Here is a 23,971-nt window from a genome sequence, read left to right as displayed (position 1 = left end):
GGCCACAGTAAGCTGATAAAGCTGAAGCAAGATTTTCAGCTCGAGTGTATTACATTGTGTTGAGCAATAAAGGTTTAGTTGCATTTTGTGGCAACATGCACTACTTCAGGTATGCCAATACAGAAAATACTGTATGGAATATCTGTAAATCAAATGTTGGACTGTATTTCCCTCTAGCTTTGAAAAGTAATGAGCAAGAAAATTTATTTTACAATCTGTTCAAAATGCCATGGTTTTTCTTCAAAACCAGCAGTATCACATTGAACAAATAAGACCTTTTCAAACAGATTGCTATTTCCAAGTACATATGTACCATTTTGGGACAAATTCAAGGTTGGCACTACTAAGCATATGTGTATTGCATTGTGGGAGATAAATTCAAGGTTGGCACTACCAAGTTTTTTACTGAGCATATGCGTATTGTATTGTGGGAGATAAATTCAGAGTTGGCACTACTGAGCGTGTCACTGAGCATATGCGTATTGTATTGTGGGAGATAAATTCAAGGTTGGCACTACTGAGCATATGTGTATTGCATTGTGAGAAATAAATTCAGGGTTGGCACTACTGAGCGTGTTACTGAGCATATGTGTATTGCATTGTGGGAGATAAATTCAAGGTTGGCACTACTGAGCATATGTGTATTGCATTGTGAGAAATAAATTCAGGGTTGGCACTACTGAGCATATGTGTATTGCATTGTGGGAGATAAATTCAAGGTTGGCACGACTGAGCGTGTCACTGAGCATATGTGTATTGCATTGTGGGAGATAAATTCAAGGTTGGCACTACTGAGAATATGTGTATTGCATTGTGGGAGATAAATTGAGGGTTGGCCCAAGTGAGCGTGTTACTGAGAATATGTGTATTGCACTGTGGGAGATAAATTCAGGGTTGGCCCGAGTGAGCGTGTTACTGAGCATATGTGTATTGCATTGTGGGAGATAAATTCAAGGTTGGCACTACTGAGCGTGTCACTGAGCATATTTGTATGTGTATTGCATTATGGGAGATAAATTCAGGGTTGGCACTACTGAGCGTGTCACTGAGCATATGTGTATTGCATTGTGGGAGATGAATTCAGGGTTGGCACTACTGAGCGTGTCACTGAGCATATGTGTATTGCATTGTGGGAGATGAATTCAGGGTTGGCACTACTGAGCGTGTCACTGAGCAAATATACATTGCATCACAGGAGAAGAATTATCATTGAATATAATGAAAATTATCATCACACTAGAAAATCACTGAATATTAGTTGTTTGAAATTATAATAATGTTAATATACAACTGAAACAAAATTTTACGAAATACTTTCACAACGAAACAAATATAAATTTAAAATGCAGTGTTTCAATAGCATTTCAAAATATTGTTTCTTGAAAAATTGCAATTTTATATCGCATCTTTTTACATCCTTATGGCATGAATAAACCCATAATAGTCAAACAATGAGAAAAATGATGCTATTTTGGACTTAATCACTAAACCCAGATCACTTGCTTGAAGCACAATTACCCAAATAAGTAATAAGAAAAATTTCAAAGTCATAATAGCAGACAAAAGCTAGTAAAGCATAACAACTCGCTTCTATTGATATCTATTTTGCAACAACAAAAGTCAAGCTGAACCAAGGTCAATGTCATTAAACACAAATCCCTGCTTGAGACATTACATGTATCCTCTCAAGTTCAATAGTGTAGGCCTAAGTACGGAAGCAATTAAGAAATGTGACAGAGATGAACATGGTAATTGCAATCTTTTCTGTCATTTATCGATTCTAATAGGAATGGAGATTTTTGTGAATAAAGCTAATGATGATATCGAGCACCAAATAAATTATTAATTCAAATGTAGTCTGTAGTAATGTAGACACATGAAAAGAGTCATTTGCAGAAATGCTTTAGCAAGAAAATATTTTGAATTATTTATGCGTCTTACTTCTTAATTCAATGAAGAGAATGAACAGCGAGTCATAATTTTTACTGAATTGAGGAGGTACAAAATGTATGTGATGCCCTCTACAACAATCTAATACACCGTTTTGCACTGATCATATTTTTTAATCAATGGAATTGTATATTATCACTGAATGCTGATTGCTAGAAATGAATTCGCGCATTTTACCCCCATGTGTATTTATTTGGGATCAACAAATTCATAAACATAGTGTAACTATTACAACCTTGTCTATTGAGAATCCAGATTAAACAACAAATGGATAGATGGATACAAACTAACGATGAACATTTTTTTTCTCATATCGCAGGAATCTGTAAGAAAAGTTCTGAAACATGCAGGTTTTTTTTTTTTTTTTTTTTTTTTACAGAATTGCCCCCAAATAAAACACAATTACCGGGGTACCATAAATTTTATACACCAACAAAAATCTGAGAAGCAATACATTCAAATTATCAACAGTTGCCATGGCAACAAACAGAATGTACTCACTCTGTAACCGTGTCATGATTGCCTGAACTGCTTTTTTGACCGTTGTTATGAGTAATTCGCTATCCATGTCCTGTGGTTGTGCTCTAGGCGGATGTTTCTCTTCTTGTTTCTGAGAAAGAAAAAAAAGGAAAGCACAATGTGATTGCACCTCACCCAGTGTACAAAGTAATTTGTATGTAACCAGACAAAGAGTCTTCTATAATGTCATGTTTTTTTTTTTTGTTTTTTTTTTGATTGGTAGTTTGAATTATTACAGCAATGTGCAACATTTCAAAAAAATACTACTGTTAAATACTTTATTTTAGGTGGAGTTAATTTTCGCTGAAAAGACTTTTTGGGTGTTTTGTATGGATTTTATTTTGACTGATTTTTGACAAGTTGAATGTAAAATATAGGGAAAAAGGTATATTCGCAAGATTTTATTTTCACCGAGTCATTTCTTCTGCGAAAATAGCGAAAATTAATTCCAAGCGAAAATAAAGTGTACTGCAGTATTTGGGTTTTAAATTGAAATAATGAACAAGGTCATTGTAGATAGTAAGCTATATTGACTGTAGTGCCACTTCTTGTTACGAATAAAATACGTTCATAATAATACAGAGTATCATCAGAATATTTGCAAAGTGTCTGATGAGAGATAATTTATATGCGAAACAAATCTACGAGTATAAAGGTTTATACATCAGAGGTCAGAAATCAGCTCCAAAAGATGGGGGGGGGGGGCAATATTTGATTTGGTGTCACACAAGGGAAAAGCAAAAAATTGCGTAATATTTTAGTCTTGTGATAACACCTGCCACATATGTGAGCATTAAAAGAATACATGACACGTTTAATTTTAATACATTTGCTGAAATTCTCCACAGACAGCCAAGACGAATGGGTCAAAAAAGTGTCGGCTGACAATATGGTAAATTGAGTTACATTGAATGTAACATATGCGAGGTAAGTCACATGGAAATCATAGCAAGAAACGAGTACGTTTTATTTGGGTTGACGTGTAACCTTTCACTTTCACAATTAAAGTAAATAAAAATGTATTCAGATACACATGTAATAATTCATTAGAGACACACTGTGTGAAGAGTCTAGTGCAAACATAGATCCTAAAGATGCTTACAAGCAAGCTTCTATGCAACCATCAAGCCATTCAATAATAAACACAAATTAATTAGAAAGTCGGTCTAAACGAGCTGTGATAATCAGTTGGAAGCCAGATACATGATGACCTTATTAGCTCTATCTGAAGCACGTATAAGTCAAATACTGCAGTTACTGTATACTGGATCATTAAAATATAACTTATTATGACCATAGATACACCTGTCATTGACGTGAGCACACTGTGCTTCTACATGTAAACTCTGTATGGACAGCTCAGAATTGAGTGGTTTCACAAATGTATGTTTCAATTTATGGAGTAATTTGTTTATAATCAAAGTTTAGAAAGTATTAAATTGACTAAGGTCTCAGTAGACTGTCAAATAAAATAACTGTACCTAGGATTAAAGATGATGAAGTTCAACACGAGATGAACCACAACAGGAAGTTGTCAAATATCACATGTGTTATGAATGAATGCATCAACAAATTCACTTTCAGATTCTTGTTGCATGCTACAATTGGACTAACATTTACATCGAGACATGGTGATTTTATTTGTTCTGCCGTGATCAACATGCTGGAGATAAGCCCTGATGCGCTCACAATGAAGTGATGTAATTAACGCCAGGTAATGGGGCGTATAGTTCAGGTACGCAAACAACATTCAGAGATAGAAAGCTCTTAAGAGTACTTTAACAAACATGTTTTGAATGACAAGATAAAAATGGGCAAGGTACAACAGGCAATATAAATAAGACACTGACAAGTCAAGTGTTTCACTAACGACCACATGGCTCTGTTCCGCTGTCTGAGTCTCAACTCATAAGACACACTGTCACATAAGACGCCACTCGTCTGTCAATAAGAGCGAGCTAACCTCCTTTCTAAAGGTTGATTATGAAATCACTATGACAATGCATGTCGAAGGTCAGGGTGAAGGAGTGATGCATAACAAATTAAGCAAATGAGACATAGTAATTGTATTTTTATAGGGACAGCATACTTCCTGCTTTGCATAGGCATTTTAAGATTTGCTAATGAAACAAAAAAGTTTTTATTTTAAATTTTTAAAAAACAGCAACTGAAGCATCAAACGAAAAAGCAGCATGATTCGGTCAGAGAAGAGTCCGGTCATTACCTTCTTATCCCATGATATCATTTCATCTCTCAGTATCGCTTTAAGTAAACTCTGCAGTTTAAAGTTTGGTTGAACAAAGCATCGAGCCACAGCAATCATGGACGCAGTCAGGACGCCACTCACACCGACAGATGTCAGAAACTCAGCAATATTGGGTGTCAACCGGAAGGGTACTGGACGGTTGGCATCTAAATCACCTAGGAAGGCAAAAATAAAATGTTAAACATATGTAATGAAAATATTACTGCCATAACATTCCATGACTGTCATCAAATTTGCCTGTCCCCATCTTTCATTACACACAACACAGTGAATAATTAATACTATTTTTGTGTTATTAGTTGCATTCACTGTACATATGCAAATGACATAGGTGTTTCTATGGTCAAAAAAGGGCATATTTTATTGATTCAGCATACCAATAATAGCAATTTTTGGTTTATGTAGTGTAGTACTGTAGTAATAAGAGAAAAAAATAAAGAAACAAAATGACTTATAGACAATCCATATAGACTGATTTGTTATCAAGTTTGAGATTTTGAACCGATTTACGATAGTCTCGCCAATCTGAACTCCTAATCAAAACAAAATGCAAAATGCAATTACTGATCAATAGATGGATAAAGAGTGAAGTGTCTTACCTTTAGCGTCATCTATATCAAATCGAAAGTAGAAGACAGAGAGTTGTCCGCTGTCCTGTCCAATCTGCAACATCTCTGGATTGAGACGTGTCAGATGAAGAACAAACTCAGCAAATCCCAGCAAGGCTAGTTGTAAAGTACACTGAAATGATGAAGAGATACAAAAGATATTTAAAAGTACATTATGTTGGTACATCAATTTAGTGACATACTGTAAAATGACTAATTTTCACTGGGTTTAAATTTCACTGATTTACCATTTCAGGGATATTCAGTGGGTTTTAAATTCACGGTTTCGTCATTTAGATAATGTGTTCTATGCTAAATTTTACATATTCACTGGGTTTTAATTTAGCGCATTTTCCAGTCAGCGAAATAAGCAAAATTAAAACCCAGTGAACAAGCCATGCATGCACAGTCCCCGTTAGTTATCAAATTTAAGATATAAAGTTTTGTTTATAGTAATATAGCTGGAATATAAACATGTCAGGAATATGATGATTGTTTAACATTTAAATGATTGACATTTGCATCTGATCGTCAAATGAGTATTGAGAGATATTGTTCTAGAACAGCATTAATTAAAACAAAATCAGCCATTATGAATATATGTATAATGAATATATGAAACTTGAATAAATGAAATTTGAATATAGTCAGTCAAAGCATGTCAGAGATATGGCTCCAGAAGCCCATTCATTAAAACAAAACTAGTCAGCCATTCAGAATCCGATCTAAAAAATAAAACAATTTTTTTAGCACAAAAATAGCCACCATTAGGCCACTTTGAAAAGGATCGTCAAACCAATATATCCGTATATCTGTGACATGATGTATAATGAATATTAAAAATTTGAACATAATCAGTCAAAACAAGTCAGACATATGGGTCTGGAAACCCATTCATTAAAACAAAATGGCCACCGGACAGCCATTTTGAGTCTGATCTGAAAAATAAAATGACGTGCATCAGGAACCTGTAATGTCTAATGTATGTACCAAGTTTGAACAAAATCCATCCATAAATGCCAGAAATGCTTGATATTTGATGATTTTTTAGCACAAAAATGACAACCATACGGCCATTTTGAATAGGATCGTCAAACCAATATATCTGTCTATCTATGACATGATGTATAATGAATATTTAAAATTTGAACATAATCAGTCAAAACAAGTTGGAAATATGGGTCTAGAAGCCCATTCATTAAAACAAAATGGCCGCCAGTCAGCCATTTTGAATGTTATCTGAAAAACAAAATTATTTGCATCAAGGTCCCATAATGTCTAATGTATATATCAAGTTTGAACAAAATCCATCTGTAAACAGCCGAGAAATACTTGATTTTTATGATTTTTTAGTACAAAAATGGCCGCCATTCGGCCATCTTGAATCAGATCGTAAAACAAAATGATGTTTATCAAGGTCCTATAATGTCCAACGTATATACAAGGTTTGAACAAAATCCATCTGTAAACAGCCGGGAAATGCTTGATTTTTAAAGATTTTTAGCACAAAAATGGCCGCCATTCGGCCATCTTGAATCAGATCGTGAAACAAATTGACGTGCATAAGTATGATATCATGTATGATGTATGTGTGAAGTTTGATTGTGATTGGTCCAGGCATTTCTAAGATACAGGTTCGGACGCACGCATGCACGGACACATGGAGGTCAAAACATAAGTCCCCGTTTTCGGACTTCGTCCGAACGGGGACTAATAATTATCCCCTTTACAGTATTTCCAGTATATGCACTCTCACCAAGAGTTGGCTGAAGCAACCAAAATAGGCCAATGACCTGCGGCTCAATGGTTTTTAATACACATGTATTGAGCAATCTGTTCCAGGCAAAATGATTGAAAATGTTTTAATAACAAACAAATTTGAAAGAACCACACCAAGATGTATATAGTAAGCATGAAAGAACACCAGCTCAATTTTGACTGATAAAATTACAAATTAGAGAGAAAATCAAATCAGAGAGAAAACCATGCCAATATTTCAAGAAAAAGTCAAAATAGCTAAATTTCAATCATCAAAGCAATGTGGCATGTGTTTTTAAAAAAAGTTACAAAGATATACTTTTTACCAAAAATTGCAAAAGTATTCACTAAAAATTAAAAAATGAACATGATAGATGTCCTTCCAAGAAACTTACACAACAGAAATCATCACTATAAATACAATCATGTGGGAATAAGTCAATTAACTGATCCCTCATTTGAAAATTCACATCTCAGTCCTTAAAGGTTGCTACCAATCAATAACCAAATAAAATGCCTGAGCTTTTTTTAATTACATCACCTGCTGATGTCTTGTTTTTTTTTCTCATTCAATTTAGCGGCTTTTAGTACACAATATATGAAACAAGCCATGCATGGCACAGTCCCTGTTAGTTATCAAATTTAAGATATATAGTTTTGTTTTTAGTAATATAGCTTGAACATAACCATGTCAGAAATATGATTATGATGATTGTTTAACATTAAAATGATTGACATTTGTATCTGATCCTCAAACAAGTATTTGTCCATATTGAGAGATATTGCTCTGGAACAACATTCAAAATCAGCCATTTTGAATACATGTATATATCTATAACATGATGTATAATGAATATATAAAATTTGAACATAATCAGTCAAAGCATGTCAGAGATATGGCTTTAGAAGCCCAATCATTAAAACAAAATGGCCGCCAGTCAGCCATTTTGAATCCGATCTGAAAATTGAATGATGTGCATCAGGAACCCGTAATGTCTAATGTATGTACTAAGTTTGAACGAAATCCATCCAGAAATGCCAGAAATCTTTGATATTTGATGATTTTTTTAGCACAAAAATGGCCACCATTCGGCAATTTTGAATGGAATCATGAAACCAATATATCTGTATATCTATGACATAATGTATAATGAATATTAAAAATTTGAACATAATCAGTCAAAGCAAGTCAGAGATATGGCACAAGAACCACATTCATTAATACAAAATGGCTGCCAGTCGGCCATTTTGAATCTTATCTGAAAAACAAGCAGCCTATCGGCTGAGATAGCTCCGCTGTTAGAAATGCACATTTCAATTAAAGAACTGAAGACATCATCAGAAAATGAACAATATGTATAGTATCAAAGCAATCGGACTTACAGTTTTTAACAAGAAGTCGAAAATATCACTTTCTACCAAAAATGACTAAAATATTCACCAAAATTAGAGAATTGAAGATATCATCACGAAATGAACAAATCTGAGAAAGGTTTACATGTAGTATCTATATATGTAATATCAAAGCAATTGAACTTTTGGTTTTTAACAAGAAGTCGAAAATATCACTTTTTACCAAATATGCCAAAATTATTCACCAAAATTATAGAATCCAAGATATCATCACGAAATGAACAAACCTGAGAAAGGTCTACATGTAGTATCTAAATATGTAATATCAAAGCAATTGAACAATTGGTTTTTAACAAGAAGTCGAAAATATCACTTTTTACCAAAAATTACAAAAATATTCACGAAAATTTGAGAATTGAAGACATCATCACAAAATGAACAAATCTGAGAGAGGTCCACATGTAGTACCTATATATGTAATATCAAAGCAATCGGACTTGTGGTTTTTAACAAGAAGTCAAAAGTATCACTTTTTACCAAAAATTACAAAAATATTCACCAAAATTAGAGAATTGAAGATATCATCACAAAATGAACAAATCTGAGAGAGGTCCACATGTAGTACCTATATATGTAGTATCAAAGCAATTGGACTTGCGGTTTTCAACAAGAAGTCGAAAATATCACTTTTTACCAAAAATGATAAAAATATTCACCAAAATTAGAGAATTAAAGATATCATTACAAAATGAACAATTCTGAGAGAGGTCCACATGTAGTACCTATATATGTAATATCAAAGCAATTGCACTTGCGGTTTTTAACAAGAAGTCGAAAATATCACTTTTTACCAAAAATGACAAAAATATTCACCAAAATTAGAGAATTAAAGATATCATTACAAAATGAACAAACCTGAGAGAGGTCCACATGTAGTACCTATATATGTAATATCAAAGCAATTGCACTTGCGGTTTTTAACAAGAAGTCGAAAATATCACTTTTTACCAAAAATGACAAAAATATTCACCAAAATTAGAGAATTGAAGATATCAACATGAAATGAACAAACCTAAGAGAGGTCTACCCAAGGTACATATACACCAAGTATCAAAGCATTCAGGCTTGTAGTTTTCAAGAAGAAGTCGAAAAAGTAAAACATTGACACGCACGACGACGACGGACAATCACTCATATGATAAGCTCCGCTCGACAAAGTCGACAGCGGAGCTAATAATCAAGGTCCCATAATGTCTAATGTATTTACCAAGTTTGAAAAAAATCCATATGTAAACAGCAGAGAAATGATTGATTTTGATGATTTTTTAGCACAAAAATGGCCGCCATTCAGCCATCTTGAATCAGATCGTGAAACAAATCGATGTGCATATGTATAATATCATGTATGATGTATGTGTGAAGTTTGATCATGATTCGTCCAGGCATTTCTAAGATACAGGTCTGGACGCACGCACGGAAGCACGGACGCACAAGGGTCAAAACATATTAAAGTCCTTGTTTTCGGACTGCATCAGAACGGGGACTAACAAAATGTTGACCACCAACAGATTACCAGGGCCCAACGATGGCAGACACACCACCATTCCAATAACTCATTAGAAGATTTAAATAAAAATATAATCACAGTAACTGTATTATAATACACAAAAAATATGTAAAATTACCTGTTTTCTAAAAGTCCAATAATCGGTAGCACCATGGAATGTATGCAAAGCCCATTCTTTGAGAAGTCCTCTAGGCACAAGGTTACTCTGTACATCTTTTAGTATATCTCGGAGTACCTGATGACTTGCTTGTGACCCTCTGGATTGTACCGTCGCTAACCGATCATAGTAACGAACCACCGGGGAATCATGCTCTATATTCTTCTTAGCACACCGCTGTGGAATACAAGATAAACTTCTAGTAGATTAAAGTCTTAAAAAAATCTTTAAATGCTATATTAATAGCATTTTACTGAAATTTTTTACCAAATAAATTTAATTTCATATTTTTGAAAAAATAAAAATAATATTGCTGGTTTCGTATTTGAATGGTTCGAAGGTCGTAAAGCACCACAGTTGACGTACCACATCGTGTTTGATATGGGTCCCATGCAACATGTACAACGCCTGTGAAATACATTGTTTACACAACATCCGACTGCGTCACTATAATTTAACCTTTTCACCACCAGTTCCCTCTTTTCATCACAAATTCAGAAAATAGTCCCATTTATAATTTGCACTTTTCTTCAGGAAAATGAAAAAAAATACCAAATTTTTTGGTGTAAAAACTGAAAATTGACTCAAATTTTGTCTTTTGGTTCCAAAATTAGAGTTTTTTTCCAGAAATATTTTTGAATATAAGAAAAAAGTGCAGAAAAATTTGGCTGAGAAAATCTTGTGGTGAAAAGCTCAAACATTGACAAGAAAACCAAACAAAATATATTTTCATATGGAGCTTATATTTGTTCTATAAAAAACATCCAGTCATATGTCAGCTAGAGGCTCTCAGTTTCTATCAGTTGATAGATCTGAAAACAGTTCGGAAGCTTTCACAGTAGCAACTAAAATACTGCAGAGGGACATATTGAGCAATGGATTGGTAATACATTCATTTCTAATGTAATTGAAGTCACAAATAGAAACATCTGGAGACATAGGAGTTCAGTTGTCAGATGTTAGTACTTTGTGAAGATAGAGAAAAGACTATTTTTAGAATATAGAGCTGAAAGGATAGACACTACCCAGGGACTCGGGTCAATAGAAAGCATCAGCCGAATCTGTAAAATTGAGTCAATTACTGCGATCAGACAAACAAAAGAAATTCTCCAGAGATTACATCATATAGCACTCGGGTTACAGAGAACATCAGACAAACTATTTCAGCCCCTCCCCCCTCTCCCCAATCAAAGACGATGTCTCCCAGGAGATCACCACTTATACTGTCCTCTGTGATTAGACTTCGTTCTTTAAGATTCACACTAAGATTGTGAAATGAACCCCAGGTGAGTTGACAAAGCAATTGACTATTCCTGTCATTATTACCCACACGTTGATTGAAACAAGATAAGAGGGAAAGGTTCTGTTCTTAAATAACTAACTCCCTCTGTGATTACTAAATTGTTTCTCCCGGGAAGATGTTATTCAGTTGAATTATGGGCCAGCTTGGAAGTAAACCGCAATGAATGAAAGTGGTGAATTACTAGCGAATGTAGTTACCCCAAATCTATATTTGTGAGGCAGTATTGTTCAATAAAGACAATTATCAGTACAGTAAAATGAACATGTGAAATCCATACAAAGTAAAACAAGCTGAGTAATTGAAAGCATCGTACAAGGGCACTGTAAGCTGACATTTAACCGCAACACAATGATTTGATTACCCACGGCCACACATAATAATATTTTAGTTTACCTCATCAAAACTACATAGCTTTAGACAAATTTTGTATCTGTTACATATATATGTATACATATGATTATCAAATTTTATTTCCATGGTGATGGCTTATACCACTATTAAATAGGGGAGGGTACATAGTTTTCTGAGATGAAGTTTGTATATATTACATATATATGACTATCCAACTTTATTTCCATGGTGATGGGTTATACTACTATTGGACAGGGGAGGGTATCTCGTCTTCTTAGATGGAGTTTGTATATATCACATATATATGACTATCCAACTTTGTTTCCATGGTGATGGGTTATACTACTATTGAACAAGGGAGGGTACCTAGTCTTAGATGAAGTTTGTATATATCAAATATATATGACTAACCAACTTTGTTTCCATGGTGATGGGTTATACTACTATTGAACAGGGGAGGGTACCTAGTCTTCTTAGATGGAGTTTTGTATATATCAAATATATATGACTATCCAACTTTGTTTCCATGGTGATGGGTTATACTATTATTGAACAGGGGAGGGTACCTAGTCTTAGATGAAGTTTGTATATATCAAATATATATGACTATCCAACTTTGTTTCCATGGTGATGGGTTATACTACTATTGAACAGGGGAGGGTATCTAGTCTTCTTAGATGGAGTTTGTATATATCAAATATATCCTCGAGGGCGGACATCCGGGCAATTTTTTCCGCCTGGCAATCCTCGCAGTGAAAACAAAGACCAAAAACTCGCAGAAAACGGTACTTTGCGATGGTTGTTGAGAGTCCCCTGAACAGCGTAACAAGATTAGCCCTACGTGTGTAACATATATGAATTTGGTTGTTCAGGATTACTTCAAAGTTGAGTTTGTGTTGTTTTCTCGAGTTTTCACCGGCTCCACCGGCATTCCACAGCAGCGCGCACAAAGCCCATAGAAATACGTGGTACAGTGGTGCGCGTCTTAGCAACGTAGAACGTATGTGGCATAGCTTCGCCCCCCAGGATACGACTATCCAACTTTGTTTCTATGGTGATGGGTTATACTACTATTGAACAGGGGAGGGTACCTAGTCTTCTTAGATGGAGTTTGTATATATCAAATATATATGACTATCCAACTTTATTTCTATGGTGATGGGCCATACCACTATTAAATAGGGAAGGGTAGTCTTCTTAGTCAAAGTTTATATCACATATATATGATTATACAACTTTGTTTCCATGGAGATGGGTTATACTACTATTAAAATAGGGAAGGGTATCTTACCTGTTTATAAATATCATTGAGGGATATGGATGTTGGATTGTCTTCCACTAATCTCATCTGCGGTGAGACAGCAATTACACGCGGCACTGTGAAATACAGATGACGCTTGGCAGTTTCCTTGGAGGAAATAAAAAAAAAACATAACAGAAAGTTAAATTACTATATTTGATACTTGTAATGCATATACATAGGAGTGACCACTTTGAATACATATAGCAGCTTTCATTCAATACAAACCTTATTTTTCATTGTATATGGTGAAATACTTTCAGCTGGAATTAATTTTCGCTGAACAGATTTTTTGTATGGAATTTACTTTTACTGATTTTTGACAAGTTGAATGTAAAATATAGGAAAAAAGGTATATTCGCTAGATTTTACTTTCAATGAATCATTCCTTCAGCGAAAATTAATTCCAAGCAAAAATAAAATATTTATAGTAGTTGATTTCTATTTCAAGGGATAAAAAAGTCTCTTACTTTTCTTTTGATTAGGAAGTGATTAAGCATTCTCAAAAGTTGAAGAACTCTTTCCTCTCGCCTTGATTCGTTCAGACAGCCATCATTGACAACTAGATATGGATATACCTAAAACAGATAATACAATGCTAGTCTAATCTCTACAATATAATAATGAAGTCCAGTAATAGTAAGTATAGCGCCCTCTATGGTTGGATTCAGTAACCGTTCTAATTTATCAAAAATATTGGTTTGAAGAGAATCTTTGAAAGTTTACTAGTGATTGGCATATTCTGTGATGTAATCAAGATAAAGATACTAATAAGTAATAATAAAAATAGTATCAAAAGACAATCTGTTATAAACCAGAAATCAAAGCTAAACCAAATTTTAGCTTATGGACACTAGAGGGCGCTGTTGTATAAAAATACAACAGAATTTACCAAATATCTTATACTTATGTCTTATAACATGTTACACATCTTTTTGTGTCTTTCTTTATCTAATTGACATAATTTCTTATTGCAGAAGTAGGTCTTGATCAGAATTTATAAAAAAAAAAAATTAAAAAAATGGTTTAGTTTAGTTTAGTTTAGATGCTTGATGTTTTAAATAGAGCTTGTAGATTACCTTTCCATTCTGCCCTCTGATATACAGTCTTCTGGCAGCTGTGTTGTGTTTCTGCACGATATCAACCCTTGGCATAAATCTAGCAATGTGTACGTAATAGTGACCGTGTTTTGGCAGTAAGAATTCACCAGGAAGATCAACTTCAGCCGTGTTCATGGAAAAATTACTCAAAAATCGACACTTCTCTTCAATTAAAAATGACCTGACAAAAAAAATGTAGCATCGTTATACTTCTTGATTTATTCATTGCAAATGTCAGCATGGGAAAATTATGCAAATTAACACCATATATGGAATGCATCATGGGATAATAATGCAATCAAAAGATTAAAAAAAAAATGTAACTAGGGATAACTATGCAAATTAACACCATATATGGAATGCACTATTGAGGTAACTATGCAAATTAACACCATGTATGGAATGTATCATAGAGTAACTATGCAAATTAATACTATATATGGAATACCATGGGATAACTATGCAAATTAACACCACATATGGAATTTCTAAGCCCTGTCTGTATGCATGAATATAGTTTCAATATTCATATCCTAACTATAATAATGTTTATGAACATAAAAAATAAATAAATAAAATGTGATAAAATAAACTCAATGGCATACTTTGGCAGTAGTTTAGTCTTTGCTTCAAGTATCTTGATCCATTTTTTCAGCTTAGCGATTAGATTATGTAACTTCATAGAACCTGGGAGTGTAAAGTCAAAGTCTGTTGTAAACTGTCCTTTCAGCCTCTGGAAAACTGGATCCTGAGCAGTTGCTTGAGCTCGTCGAGCCAGAGACTCTGATGCCGAACTGGAGAATGTGGTAGCAACGCTCGAGACATTCTCAATACCCACGCCAAATGTACTGACTAACTTCTTGACAAAGTTCAACGTGTGCGGAGTAACCTGCGCTTCCGTAACTGATAAGAAACAAAGAAATTGAAATTATTGTTAAAGTTACGTCTTACGCATTTCACAAAGCATATTGTTAATTTAGCGAGAGACAAATGTTTGTGAAATTCACGAGTCAATGAAAACTTGACTGTGATCCTAACAACACACTGTGATACTGTGACTTTTATGAAATGATGTCATCACAATTGTCACTAAATCATCACATAACAAAAATGCATAGCTTATCAGTGTTCTCCACAAGGGGTTTTAGGCGGGCGGCCCGCCCATCAAGTTTTACGGCCGCCCAGTAACTCTCAACACCTGCCCACCAACGTACATCCAGCTGAAATTATTTGTAAAAAGCTTGCATTGTTCTTCCCAAGCCTAAACAAAAGAGTAGTTGCCCAACCCTTTATTTTGCTATTGTTTCAACAGTCCAAACATAAACAATGTCCATTGGAAGTCTGCAAGCAGTTATCAAGTGTATTCATGGCAATGTGTCAGTCGCTTGAATTCATTGTCGCCCGACATTGTTGCCACTTATTGCTCACGATACGCAACTACAGTGGTTTCAATTTACAGCTGTATTTTTAATAATCGTCTTCCGATCACGAAAGAAAGAATTAAATACGAACGAAATGTATATGCACAGAAAATAAACAAATATATTAGCAGATTGCATGTAAACTCGAACAAAAATTTTAATTCTAGCCGTATTTACAACGTTCGCTCGATTTTCATTGTGAAAACAGCATGGAGAAGGCAAACTGATGACCTTTTGGCCTACCCCATTCAACGACCGTCTGCTACCCACCGCTGTTGGCGCTGTAACGATTTAGTATCTAAGTTGCATAGGGGAACAGCGCATTCTGGGTGTTCGTGTACTGAATTCGAAAAGCGGTAATAAACATCAAACATGGCTGCTGGATTAGTTTACCGCGAGTATTTGTAATTGAATAATATTTTAGTTATCTTTTCCACGTACTTTTTTCAATTTATCTATTTTTTATGTTTAATCTTTCGAGAACATATCAGATTCTTTTATTTTGCCGATTGCTAGCATTTTTTTCTTGAATTCCAAAACAATGTGTGAAAACGCAACGTATCGTGGCCGTACATGCGTAAATGCATCTTACCGTCCGTCGGCACGGGTGAGTACTGATGCCACAAATAAAAATGTTATGGATTTTGTTTTGACAAATTGTCTGTTTTGGCTTCGTGGGCAAATCATCTCGTATATTTTCTACATTATAACTCAATTATGTTTTGTACTTGCTCTTGGTTACTCGAATTGCATTTCATGAACGCAGAATAATTTGCGAATGCATAAATCACCGAATTCAAACTTTTTGCATTTCGTAAATATTGATAGTGACCAATCTGTTTGTATTTCAAAAAATTGTAACATGTTCCAATTAAATTAAATTAACAAGCAGCCTGTCGGCTGAGATAGCTCCGCTGTTAGCAATGCACATGGCAATTAAAGAACAGAAGATATCATTAGAAAATGAACAAATCTGAGAGAGGTCCACATGTAGTACCTATATGTATAATATATCAAAGCAATTGGACTTGCGGTTTTCAACAAGAAGTCGAAAATATCACTTTTCACCAAAAATTACAAAAATATTCACCAAAATTAGAGAATTAAAGATATCATTACAAAATAAACAAATGTGAGAGAGGTCCACATGTAGTACCTATATATGTAATATCAAAGCAATTGGACTTGCGGTTTTCAACAAGAAGTCGAAAATATCACTTTTTACCAAAAATGACAAAAATATTCACCAAAATTAGAGAATTAAAGATATCATTACAAAATAAACAAATCTGAAAGAGGTCCACATGTAGTACCTATATATGTAATATCAAAGCAATTGGACTTGCGGTTTTCAACAAGAAGTCGAAAATATCACTTTTTACCAAAAATTACAAAAATATTCACCAAAATTAGAGAATTAAAGATATCATTACAAAATAAACAAATCTGAGAGAGGTCCACATGTAGTACCTATATATGTAATATCAAAGCAATTGGACTTGCGGTTTTCAACGAGAAGTCGAAAATATCACTTTTTACCAAAAATTACAAAAATATTCACCAAAATTAGAGAATTAAAGATATCATTACAAAATAAACAAATCTGAGAGAGGTCCACATGTAGTACCTATATATGTAATATCAAAGCAATTGGACTTGCGGTTTTTAACAAGAAACAAGAAGTTGAAAATATCACTTTTTACCAAAAATTACAAAAATATTCACCAAAATTAGAGAATTAAAGATATCATTACAAAATGAACAAATCTAAGAGAGGTCCACATGTAGTACCTATACATGTAATATCAAAGCAATTGGACTTGCGGTTTTCAACAAGAAGTCGAAAATATCACTTTTTACCAAAAATGACAAAAATATTCACCAAAATTAGAGAATTAAAGATATCATTACAAAATAAACAAATCTGAGAGAAGTCCACATGTAGTACCTATATATGTAATATCAAAGCAATTGGACTTGCGGTTTTCAACAAGAAGTCGAAAATATCACTTTTTACCAAAAATGACAAAAATATTCACCAAAATTAGAGAATTAAAGATATCATTACAAAATGAACAAATCTGAGAGAGGTCCACATGTAGTACCTATATGTGTAATATCAAAGCAATTGGACTTGCGGTTTTCAACAAGAAGTTGAAAATATCACTTTTTACTAAAAATGACAAAAATATTCACCAAAATTAGAGAATTGAAGATATCATCATGAAATGAACAAATCTGAGAGAGGTCTACCCAAGGTACATATACACCAAGTATCAAAGCATTCAGGCTTGTAGTTTTCAAGAAGAAGTCGAAAAAGTAAAACATTGACACGGACGACGACGACGGACAATCACTCATATGATAAGCTCCGCTCGACAAAGTCGACAGCGGAGCTAAAAAGAGAATAGTAAATAACTTAGTGTGTATTGCAGTTCATGTCATAAATGCGAGAATGCTGTATGTAAATGATATGCAAATTAATATGCAAATTTATGCTAATTAGGCCGCCCACCAGCTAATTTGGATTGTTATCACATGTATCATGCAAATTCCATGTGATAAAGTTATGGGATCATTTTGATATCACAACTGATAATGTTATCCATCCTTGCATACAGCTTAGAATAAGAGGTTATCAAGCTGACAAAAATTGACTGTTTGAAATATGGTAAATCTGAATTTTTCTGTCTCTAGTTTCAGACTTTTATCAAGGTTAAATTACCTGTAATATTCCCCAAACCTCATCATGGCGATGCACAGAATTTGTTTCCAAAATAAAAATTATTCCACTCATTAAATACATCTGATATTGAATATTTAGAGGGCTTAAAGGTTTTACTCCAACTTATTTCAATTATATTGATGTTTGAACAATTTTGCCATAATTAAACTTTTTTTAAAACTATTATATTAACATGGACGATATTGCAAATAGTTAACTTTTGACATAACAAAAATTTGTGACATAGCGAAATTTCTGAAATTAGTCTGGACGTTTTTTTTTTGGTTTATACACTCAGTACTATAACCTTCAAGTTGAGTCAGTTTGTTCTAAAGCACACGGCTGGTTTGTATATTTTTTTTCAAAATCAAAACTCAATGGTCTACTCACCTGCACCCCTGTTTTCAAACGCAACAGCCTGGCATTTAGTGAGTGCTTGTCTCAGCTGTCGTAGTACTTCTTCATACCAGCTTTCACGAAACCAAACCATCTACAAATTGAATAATATTTAAAAAAAAAATAGAATATTTGATATTTATGTATGGAGAAAAACATTGGTAAGTGTGCATCAGATTATTTAATTGTCAAACCGTCATCATAGTACTGACCTGATCAACGATTCCTTCCAGTGAGGATAATAACGTCGGGTGGAGATCTCGTTGCATGTGCATAATACGACTACAACGCCACATGGGTGCTGTAGCTCTGATCGGTCCTGGATCAGATGTGCTACCACTTGATTGGCTGGCTGGCTGTGATACCGACGTATTAACACTATCTGTGAGTGAACACAAAGCATAGTGAAAACATTAAAGCCTTGTGTTCTTTAGCTGAACCTTATTTCAATTGGTAAAGCAACACAACCAAAATATCTGGACATGACACTATGCACAAGTCATATGGTGCTCTGATTAGAAGTGATATGTTTAGTTACACAATTCAAAAACAACACTAAACATGTAAGTGTATTACATATTGTTGACCTACCATTAACAGTGGCTGGCGTAGACGTTGGTGCCTCAGAGGTAACTACGGGAGTGACAGGTGTCAGTAATGACACAGAGGGTGCAGTCGTCGCACCGGTCAGAGCAGACGAGAGTATTGCAGATGATGACATCATCGATGAAGCAGCTGTGGTAGCGGAAGTATCTATGCTGGGGGTATCCGAAGATGTCGATTTCAGGACAGGTCTAACGTTCACTGCCAAAGATGCTTCACCACTCTTATCTGAGAATTAACATAACATTGTAGATTACAATCATTTTATTCTCATTCTAATTTGGAATAAAGCTCTAAATAGTAGAACAAGCAGCCTCTCGGCTGAGATAGCTCCGCTGTTAGCAATGCACATTTCAATTAAAGAACAGAAGATATCATTAGAAAATGAACAATATGCATAGTATCAATGCAATGGGACTTGCTGTTTTAAACAAGAATTCAAAAATATCATTTTTCACCATAAATGATTGTGGTTTTTAACAAGAAGAAAATATCACTTTTTACCAAAAATGACAAAAATATTCACCAAAATTAGAAAATTAAAGATATCATCATGAAATGAACAAATTTGAGAGTGGACCACATGTAGTACCTATATATGTAATATCAAAGCAATTGGACTTGCGGTTTTAATGAGAAGTCGAAAATATCATTTTTTACCAAAAATGACAAAAATATTCACCAAAATTAGAGAATTGAAGATATCATTACAAAATGAACAAATCTGAGAGAGATCCACATGTAGTACCTATATATGTAATATCAAAGCAATTGGACTTGGGGTTTTTAACAAGAAGTTGAAAATATCACTTTTTACCAAAAATGACAAAAATATTCACCAAAATTAGAGAATTAAAGATATCATTACAAAATGAACAAATCTGAGAGAGGTCCACATGTAGTACCTACTTATGTCATATCAAAGCAATTGGACTTGCGGTTTTTAACAAGAAGTCGAAAATATCACTTTTTACCAAAAATGACAAAAATATTCATCAAAATTAGAGAATTGAAGATATGATCATGAAATGAACAAATCTGAGAGAGGTCTACCCATGGTACATATACACCAAGTATCAAAGCATTCAGGCTTGTAGTTTTCAAGAAGAAGTCGAATAAGTAAAACATTGACACGGACAACGGACGCCGGACAATCACTCATATGATAAGCTCCGCTCAACAAAGTCGACAGCGGAGCTAATAAACGAGTCAAAGAAATGAAATAGAACTACCACTTACATCTCTCCCTCTGCTCAATCTTGAGTGTAAGGTACAGAGTTCTGATTGGAAAGTAGACGGCCTGCGGGAAGACTTTACCAACCTGACCCAGTAGGTTAAGAATGAGTTTACCTTCATTGCGAATCAAACACGTCAACAGTTGGGGAATCCTGTAAATTATAAAAGTCAATCTTTTGATAATTTACACAAAACAATGGTTTAATTATTGATTACTGGTCCTTGAAAATTAATAGATGTGCAGGGGTCTCTATAACCACATCAGTGCGTATAAATCCTCTCCTCTGATGTATATTACTACTCACCATGGTAACCACTGAATGGCTGGTATCCCGACACAGTATTTATCCACAGCCTCCGCTAGACTTGACGTTTCATCGTCGTAAGTCAATAACCATAGCACCTTAGCTAAATATTTCCTTGACTTGCTTTCATTCTGGTGTCGGCAAGCATGTAGGTAGCACGTGATTGCGTACACACCATGGTTAATTTGCCTATATGATGAAATGAAAACACATAATAAAATCAATTTATTCCAAACTCTTTGGTCAATGCTTCTTTTCCTGGCACAGATTTCAATTTTATCTTTCTAAGCATATACACTGCTGTAGAAAGTATTACTTCTGTAAACTGCATTTGAGAATCATGACATTTTGTAGCAGTAATAATATCTGTGGGATCCTACAACATGGAGTGTTGGCGACTTTTGTCTTAACAAATGCCATGAAATCACCTAGCAATGCAAATGATGTGGTTTACAGTATTTAGACTGCACATTACATGTTTTCAAAATTTTGAAACACAGATATACTTTATATCTTTACTAGTGTATGTTTACTCTTTGAAATATTACGTGAAAATTAAAAACATATACATAAAGAGTTCTATACTTGCCTTTCTCTGGTAAATATGCCTTCTAAATATTCTCCCCACAACGCCCATGCTTTCACTAATGTATCATGCATCTGAACGGCAGCAGAGAAAGCTTTGTTTGCTTCATCAGATCTGTTTATAAGAAAAAATAGTTCCGGTAAACTGAGTTATTGCATTTACTCATATGCTTACATAAATGACTGAGGTGTTTCTACAGGATTTCAATTCTTCAATTTTCGTTGATTTTTTTCTAGCAAGACCACTGTGTTCTACTCAATGAAAATACACACATAACCAGTTTAACAATACTATGTGTTATTTTGACAATTCTCAAGTAATGGTAAAACTGAATGTCTTCATAGGATCTATTGCAAAGTTGAGTGCCAAAGTCATTAATAAGTGCGAGTTCTTTCCACCTCATTCTCTGTAAACTGCCTGACATAAAATCAACTTTCCTTGAAGCAAGACTTCCAACTCACCTTCCAATCTGTGCCAAAAACATTCCTTTTAGCGCATAAAACTCGGCTGTCATTTCTTTTGTGAAATATTTGAGATTTGTCGACTCAATCACTTCAAGTCCTTCCTGTAATTCATTTTTCCCCATAGTGCCCGCCATCTGTAAATAACACTTGACTTGTTGTCTTATCTTCTGAAAACAATCCACGATTGGAACGCTGGGAATGGTATGGATTCTAGAAAAGAAATCACAGCAAATATTAGTTCATATCAACTACTGACACAAATTGCACCATGACATTTGTTAATGGCCATGCCTCAAACTAAGGATTTTGATAATTATGAAATAATTTATTAGATTTTTGCAAGACATTCATATTTTTCATACTTACATAGTTTTTGATTTTATGGTTTTTTACTAGTACCCTTTTGAGTGCCACAATCTTTCAGTCAAAATTTAGGTACAAAGTTTTGCACATTTTAAGTATTTTATTCTATATATTTTTTGATAAATTTAGACCAAATGCACATAATTTCCTATTGAATTCAGATCTTGAACAAAATTTTAGGAAACAAAAATTATATAGATTTTATTTTGTGATATCAGAAGAAGTTTGAACAATAGGTTTACAGTGAATAATAATAGAGAGAGTGGATTTCAGTTTGGTCTTGGAAACATGCAAGATGACTGAAAACCACTGTTCAATATGAGACACAAATACAGATAAAAACTGACAGCAAACAAGACTTTCATTACCTGCTAAGCCAGTCTAGACAAGCTCCAGTTAACCCTTGTTTTCTAGCAATCTTAGCATAGTATATTATTGACTGCGCCGAGGCATGGACTCCTAACATAGCATGACTTGAAGATTGCTGTCAAAAAAAGGAAAAACATGCAATCAGGAACTAGATGACATATTTATGAACAAACTTCACATACATATAGAAAGCATTCCAGTGTGTGAGAAGTCTAAGTGCAAGAAAATGGTCATTGCCTTCACAAAGACAAATAATCATAGACATTTTATGCTTTACTTTGAAAGAGAAAGTCTTAGCTCCCTTGACCCCCTACTAGACCCAAGACACAATGGCATGTATTACTATCATGATTGCATGTATGTAACCGAACCACACATACATAGCGCCCTCTTGTGGCATACCCATGATTAAAACTCGTATTTGTTTGCTGAAACACTATAAAATTTTAACAAATAAAGGTAATACGTTTTGCATTGATGATTTGGTCACTGAGCATTTCAAACATAGACTACTACCGGGGGAACATAGAAAAATAACTCTCACAAGCTAGTCTCCATCAATGAGCATTTATTTAAAAACACAAATAACATTACTTACTGGGTCGTGCTGTGCATGGCTTTCATAGGATTGTACGATAGCTTGGTAATGGTGCTGTCGCCACATGAATATGTCACTCCAATGAGACAGATCATCAGAAACCATCGGAAGACGATTCCTGGAATACCAGAGTTAATTTATTAGACCACATAAATGTGTGAAAGTTGAATCCTTTGAAAGTTAAAGTCAACTTTAGTCAATTGTCAAAATTGTTATCAAGACTTAGGTCAAAATTATTAGGAAAGAAATTTTTTAAAAATATTGAAAAAAGTTTTTAGTTTTTGAAATAAATGTTGATTTTCAAATTTGTAATAACAGCCTAGGATTGTCAATAGTTTGCAATGAACACATCTGCACTGACCTCCATGTTTTGACGATAGCTTTCATGTCATGTATGCTTGAATTTCTACCAATGTTAGCTTGTTGTAAACCCTGGTGAATCTGAGCCGCTTCTTGTAATTCTATTATTCTCTGTGCGGCCTGATGAATGAAATTGACATATATGGTATTAGATTTCGGTCATGTCAGTTAAAAAGTTTTGCATAAAATTAAAGAAAATGATTTAACGGATAATACTACTTGTGAGGGAGGATGCATAACAAATATAAAAGCCAACCATTATAATGTATCATACATCAGCACAACAATACAAAGCAAAGATTACACATCAACT

At 34.2% G+C, this 23,971-nt stretch overlaps 1 protein-coding gene across 1 annotated transcript in view; it reads right to left on the bottom strand.

The window, feature by feature from the left end:
* Nucleotides 1-23,971, bottom strand: part of LOC100374801 (transformation/transcription domain-associated protein) — a 68,488-nt gene that overhangs the window by 1,883 nt on the left and 42,634 nt on the right. Inside the window, exons 58-75 of the mRNA XM_085501111.1 lie at nt 23,660-23,778; nt 23,299-23,416; nt 22,700-22,815; nt 21,966-22,178; nt 21,508-21,618; nt 20,919-21,107; nt 20,617-20,765; nt 19,366-19,605; nt 18,987-19,156; nt 18,769-18,868; nt 14,838-15,135; nt 14,212-14,413; nt 13,603-13,710; nt 13,124-13,240; nt 10,140-10,355; nt 5,335-5,476; nt 4,694-4,890; nt 2,452-2,560 (exon numbers count right to left, since the gene is read on the bottom strand). Of these exons, the coding sequence (XP_085357237.1) occupies nt 2,452-2,560; nt 4,694-4,890; nt 5,335-5,476; nt 10,140-10,355; nt 13,124-13,240; nt 13,603-13,710; nt 14,212-14,413; nt 14,838-15,135; nt 18,769-18,868; nt 18,987-19,156; nt 19,366-19,605; nt 20,617-20,765; nt 20,919-21,107; nt 21,508-21,618; nt 21,966-22,178; nt 22,700-22,815; nt 23,299-23,416; nt 23,660-23,778 (2,914 nt within the window). The remainder of the gene's footprint in view (nt 1-2,451; nt 2,561-4,693; nt 4,891-5,334; nt 5,477-10,139; nt 10,356-13,123; nt 13,241-13,602; nt 13,711-14,211; nt 14,414-14,837; nt 15,136-18,768; nt 18,869-18,986; nt 19,157-19,365; nt 19,606-20,616; nt 20,766-20,918; nt 21,108-21,507; nt 21,619-21,965; nt 22,179-22,699; nt 22,816-23,298; nt 23,417-23,659; nt 23,779-23,971) is intronic.

Source organism: Saccoglossus kowalevskii, chromosome 7 (assembly GCF_978046115.1).
Source record: "Saccoglossus kowalevskii chromosome 7, keSacKowa6.1, whole genome shotgun sequence".
Taxonomy (NCBI): domain Eukaryota; kingdom Metazoa; phylum Hemichordata; class Enteropneusta; family Harrimaniidae; genus Saccoglossus; species Saccoglossus kowalevskii.
This window is presented reverse-complemented; position numbering and strand designations above follow the sequence as displayed.